This window comes from Athene cunicularia, unplaced genomic scaffold (assembly GCF_003259725.1).
Source record: "Athene cunicularia isolate RWA unplaced genomic scaffold, athCun1 SCF_217, whole genome shotgun sequence".
Lineage (NCBI taxonomy): Eukaryota > Metazoa > Chordata > Aves > Strigiformes > Strigidae > Athene > Athene cunicularia.
The window spans coordinates 1-4,413 of NW_020799286.1; the positions used below are offsets into that span (position 1 = coordinate 1).

Here is a 4,413-nt window from a genome sequence, read left to right on the forward strand (position 1 = left end):
CCAGCTGTTGTGGAACCGGTGAGTGGGGCACAGCCCCCTCGGGCACGCGTGGCCCCCCCAGCCCTCTGCAGCCCCCAGGACCACCCACCCCAGATGGCACTCGCTCTTTTCTCCTTTAGGGTCGTCGATTCGAGGGGCCGCCGGGACCCCCAGGCCCTGCGGTGAGGAGCGAGGGGTTGCTGGGGAAGGGGAGGGGAATGGAGCTGCCAAAGTGTTAACGTCTTTCTGTCTTCTCCGCAGGGAGAAACGGGTCCCCTGGGACCCCCGGGACTCCCAGGGCTGCCCGGGGACCCTGGAGATCAGGTACGGAGCAGCCGGGGAGAGCTGTGCCGGGGCCAGAGCTGCCCCGCGGCAGGGCTGGGGCCGCGGGCGTCCCAGCGATCATGCCGGTGCACGCTGGCGTGTGTGCGGGGCAATGGAGCTGCAAGCCCTGACCTGACAGCCTGGCTTCTGCGGTGACGCTTTATTCCCCCCCTCCCCTTCCCCTCTGCCAGGGTCCCGCGGGACGGCCGGGGCTGCCGGGAGCCGACGGGATCCGTGGACCAGCAGGGACCATGATCATGTTGCCGGTAAGTGCTGGGACCCCCTCGGGGACCCTCCCGCCTGCTCCCGGCGGGGGACAGCTCTCTAGGTGACACAGAACTGGATGTCCCCAGCGCGGGGGTCAAGTGGCCCCCCTCCTTGTCCCTCACCCTCCTCCTTCCCCCCAGTTCCAGTTTGGTGGAGACTCCCTCAAGGGTCCCACTGTCTCTTTCCAAGAAGCCCAAGCCCAGGCAATCCTGCAGCAGGCGAAGGTGAGGCCCCTCCAGGACTGACACCCCGCACCCCCCCCCCATTCCCAGCCTCCTCGCTCACTCCTCGCCTCCCTTCTCTCCCCAGCTTGCCATGAAGGGCCCCCCCGGCCCCACGGGACTGACTGGCCGCCCGGGACCGCTGGTGAGTCCAGCTGGGGTGGGGGCTGCTTGCGGGGTACCCACCCCACTAATCTGCACTGTATCGGGCTCATCTCATTGAGCAAACCCTCTTGGGGGGGCTCAACACCTCCTCATGTTTTTGTAGGGTCTACCTGGACACCCGGGGCTGAAAGGAGACGCAGGGGACATGGGGCCACGGGTGAGTCTTGCTCGGTTGGGCTGTGCGAGGTGGAGGGGGGGCGTGTGGGGTGATGCCCCTGACAGGCTGCAGGCAGCCCTGACGCCTCCCCCTCCTCTTCATCAGGGCCCTCGGGGAGTGCAGGGACCACCAGGGCCACCGGGGAAACTGGGCAGACGGGTAAGCACTGGGCAGGGTTGGGTTTTGCCTCCCCTGAATTTATCAGGGGTTGGGGTGCCCCTTTCCTGGGGTGCGGGTGGGGCTCTGGGCCTTGGGGCTCCATCCCACTCCCTCAACTTGTCTCGCAGGGTCGTGCTGGCGCAGACGGTGCCCGAGGCCTCCCGGGGGAAACCGGAGCCAAGGTCTCATGCGTGGGGCGGTATCAGTGCTGGCAGTGGGGTGGGGGGGAGGCCGGGACACCCACCTGACTCCTGTCCTACCCCCCCGCAGGGTGACAGGGGCTTCGACGGGCTGCCGGGGCTGCCGGGCGAGAAGGGCCACAGGGTAAGCGGAACCGCGCCGCGGCCCCTCCTGCCGCCGCCGGCCCCGCGCTGCCTCACCCCTCACCCCTCTCGTCTCTCCTGCAGGGTGACCTGGGCAAACCGGGACCCGCGGGCCCCCCCGGGGAGAAAGGCGCCAAGGTGCGGAGCGTGGGGAGGGCGGGATCAGGCCCTGCCGGGCTCGGCAGGATGCGCTCAGCTCCGCTCTCTCCTCTCTAGGGCTCTGACGGGCTCCCGGGGCCGCGGGGACAACCCGGGGAACCCGTAAGTACCTGTTCCGGCACTGGGAGCCCGGCCCGCCGTCTCCCCCAGCCCCGGGGGGGACAAGCTGGGCCCCCTCCTTTCTCCCTGTGGATTTTCAGAGGGGAGATTTGGGAGCTGGACACCCCACATTCCCTGGGGGACTCTGCTGCTGTCAGAGCCCCCCCTGACCCCTCTGTCCTTGGCACTAGGGTACACGAGGCCTGATCGGCTCCCGTGGCTCCCCCGGCCCCCCTGGCCCCCCGGTATGAGACACTGCTTCTGTCTGTCTGTCTGTCTGTCTGTCCCCATCTTGGGCCAAGGGGGTTTTTCACAGCCCCATCGTCCTTGGCACGGTGTCACCTTGGGACACGGCATCGCCCTGACACACCCCCCCCATCTCCTTTCTCCACAGGGTGCCAGCGGCATCGACGGAGCGCCGGGGCCCAAAGGCAACGTGGTGGGTTTCAGTGGGGGCCCCCGCCCTGGGAGCACCCAGCCTGAAAACAGGGTGCTGTAAGGAGGGGGAGGCAGGGCTGGGCCCTTGGGGGGTGCACGGGGGTGCAGCGAGGGCCGGAGTGGCACATCCTGGGGTCTGAGGACATTTTTGGCTGCACTAACGGACGGACTTTTCCAACTCTCAGGGAATCCAGGGGGAGCCGGGACCCCCGGGACAGCAAGGGAACCCCGGTCCCCAGGTATATGGAGGAGATGGGGGGCCAGCAAGGTGTCCCCACAGGGCGGGGGGGGCTCAGGGGGTCCCCCAGTCCCTTCCCAGCACCCCGGTCTGTTCTCTTGCAGGGTCTGCCGGGCCCCCAGGGCCCCGTCGGGCTGCCGGGGGAGAAGGTGAGTTGGATGGGGGCGGGGGGTGTCCCACAGCTGTCCCTGCTCTGAGCAGATCGGGGGTCTCTGGAGGGGCCACCTCAGTCCCTCTGCACCCCCAAACATCCTCTTCTTGCCCAGGGCCTGCCGGGGAAGCCGGGAATACAAGGTGTGGCTGGGGCCGACGGGCCCCCGGTGAGTAGTGGTGAGGGGCTGCGGGGTCACTGGGGTCCCCAGGAGTGAGGACCCTGGCACAGCGTCACCCTCCCAGCTCGGGGCTCACGTCTTGTGTGTCCCCGCAGGGTCACCCTGGCCGAGAAGGGCCAGCCGGAGAGAAGGGCCTCCAGGTGAGGGGCTGATTCCCCTCCTCTTATCCCGAGGGCCATTTTTCCCAGGGGAGGGTCCCATTTTTGCTGTCTCTGTCCCCAGGGCCCTGTGGGTGCCCCTGGTCCCGTCGGTTACCCCGGACCCCGTGGGGTGAAGGTAAGTGCAGCCTCCCCCTCTGAGGCACGACGCGGGGGGGTGTCAGGGGGTGGCCCCCAAGTTGAGGTCTCCCCTCCAACCCTGCTGTGTCCCTCCAGGGAGCTTTTGGCGTGCGGGGCCTGAAGGGCAGCAAAGGGGAGAAGGTAAGAGGTGTCGGGGAGAGGGGGCAGCAGGGGAGGGGGGTCCTTGTCCCATGGTGTCTGTGGGTCCCCGGTGTTGGGGGGCACTTGTCCTTGCCCTGAGATGGCTGTGACGGGGGGGGGCAGCTGGGCCCAGCCCCTCTGTGTTGGGATTTGGGGCTCAGCCCCACACTGTGACCCCATCTGGGGGTTGCACTGGTGCTAACACAGGCTCAGCCCCCCCTGTCCCCCCCCCAAATGTGTCTCTTTTTCAGGGAGAAGATGGATTTCCCGGCTTTAAGGGGGACATGGGCCCCAAGGGTGACAGGGTAAGTGGGGGCCCAGGGTCAGGTCTCCTCACTGGGGCTGCGGGGGGCGGCTGCAGGTGCCACAAAACCTCCTGGGGATGGAAGTGGGGTTGGGGGACAGATGGGGGGACCTGGGGGAGCAGCCCCATGTCCCCCCCGGCCCCTGCCAGCGTGCTCCCCACACCTCTGCGTTTTCCTTCCAGGGTGACCAGGGCTCGCTGGGCCCCCGCGGTGAGGACGGTCCCGAGGGGCTGAAGGGGCAGACGGGGCCCGTGGGGGAATTGGGTGCTCCTGGCCCTGCTGGCGAGAAGGTGAGGGGACCCCCGTGGCCCTGTGGCCCTGTCCCTGTATCCCCGTGTCCCCCCATCCCCATCCTCCTGTGTCCCTGTGTCTCTGTCCCCATGTCTCTGTGTCCCTGTGTCCTTCCCTGTCCCTGTCCCCATGCCCACATGTCCCTGTCCCCAAGTCCTCAACTCTCTGTGTCCCTGTCCCCATGTGTCCCTGTCCCCCCATGTCCCCATGTTCCCATCCCCCTATCCCCATTCCCCATCCCTGTCCCCCTGTGTCCCCGTGTCCCTGTCCCCTGTCCTCCTGTTCCTTGTGTCCTCATGTCCCTGTACCCATGGCCCCCTCCCCATGGCCCCATCCTCTTGTGTCTCCATCCCCACATGTCCCCATGTCCCCCTGTCCCTGTCTCCATGTCCCCCTCCCCCTGTGTCCCTGCATGTCCCTGTGTCCCCATTCCCTATTGTCTGTGTTCCTGTCCCCATCCCCCTGTGTTCCCATGTCCCCGTGTCCCTGTGTCCCCGTGTCCCTATCCTCCATGTTCCTGTCCCCATCCCCCTGTGT

The 4,413-nt window shown here is 67.7% G+C and overlaps 1 protein-coding gene across 1 annotated transcript in view; it reads left to right on the top strand.

Moving 5' to 3' along the window:
- Positions 1-3: 3 nt before the first annotated feature.
- Positions 4-4,413, top strand: part of LOC113490699 (collagen alpha-1(XI) chain-like) — a gene marked incomplete at both ends in the record, with an annotated part of 7,542 nt that continues 3,132 nt past the window's right edge. The window contains 22 exons of the mRNA XM_026867270.1: positions 4-18; positions 120-161; positions 241-303; positions 495-569; positions 711-794; positions 880-936; positions 1,060-1,113; positions 1,219-1,272; positions 1,401-1,454; positions 1,543-1,596; positions 1,680-1,733; positions 1,812-1,856; positions 2,045-2,098; positions 2,248-2,292; positions 2,477-2,530; positions 2,634-2,678; positions 2,796-2,849; positions 2,957-3,001; positions 3,084-3,137; positions 3,236-3,280; positions 3,532-3,585; positions 3,768-3,875. Of these exons, the coding sequence (XP_026723071.1) occupies positions 4-18; positions 120-161; positions 241-303; positions 495-569; positions 711-794; positions 880-936; positions 1,060-1,113; positions 1,219-1,272; positions 1,401-1,454; positions 1,543-1,596; positions 1,680-1,733; positions 1,812-1,856; positions 2,045-2,098; positions 2,248-2,292; positions 2,477-2,530; positions 2,634-2,678; positions 2,796-2,849; positions 2,957-3,001; positions 3,084-3,137; positions 3,236-3,280; positions 3,532-3,585; positions 3,768-3,875 (1,209 nt within the window). The remainder of the gene's footprint in view (positions 19-119; positions 162-240; positions 304-494; positions 570-710; positions 795-879; positions 937-1,059; positions 1,114-1,218; positions 1,273-1,400; positions 1,455-1,542; positions 1,597-1,679; positions 1,734-1,811; positions 1,857-2,044; positions 2,099-2,247; positions 2,293-2,476; positions 2,531-2,633; positions 2,679-2,795; positions 2,850-2,956; positions 3,002-3,083; positions 3,138-3,235; positions 3,281-3,531; positions 3,586-3,767; positions 3,876-4,413) is intronic.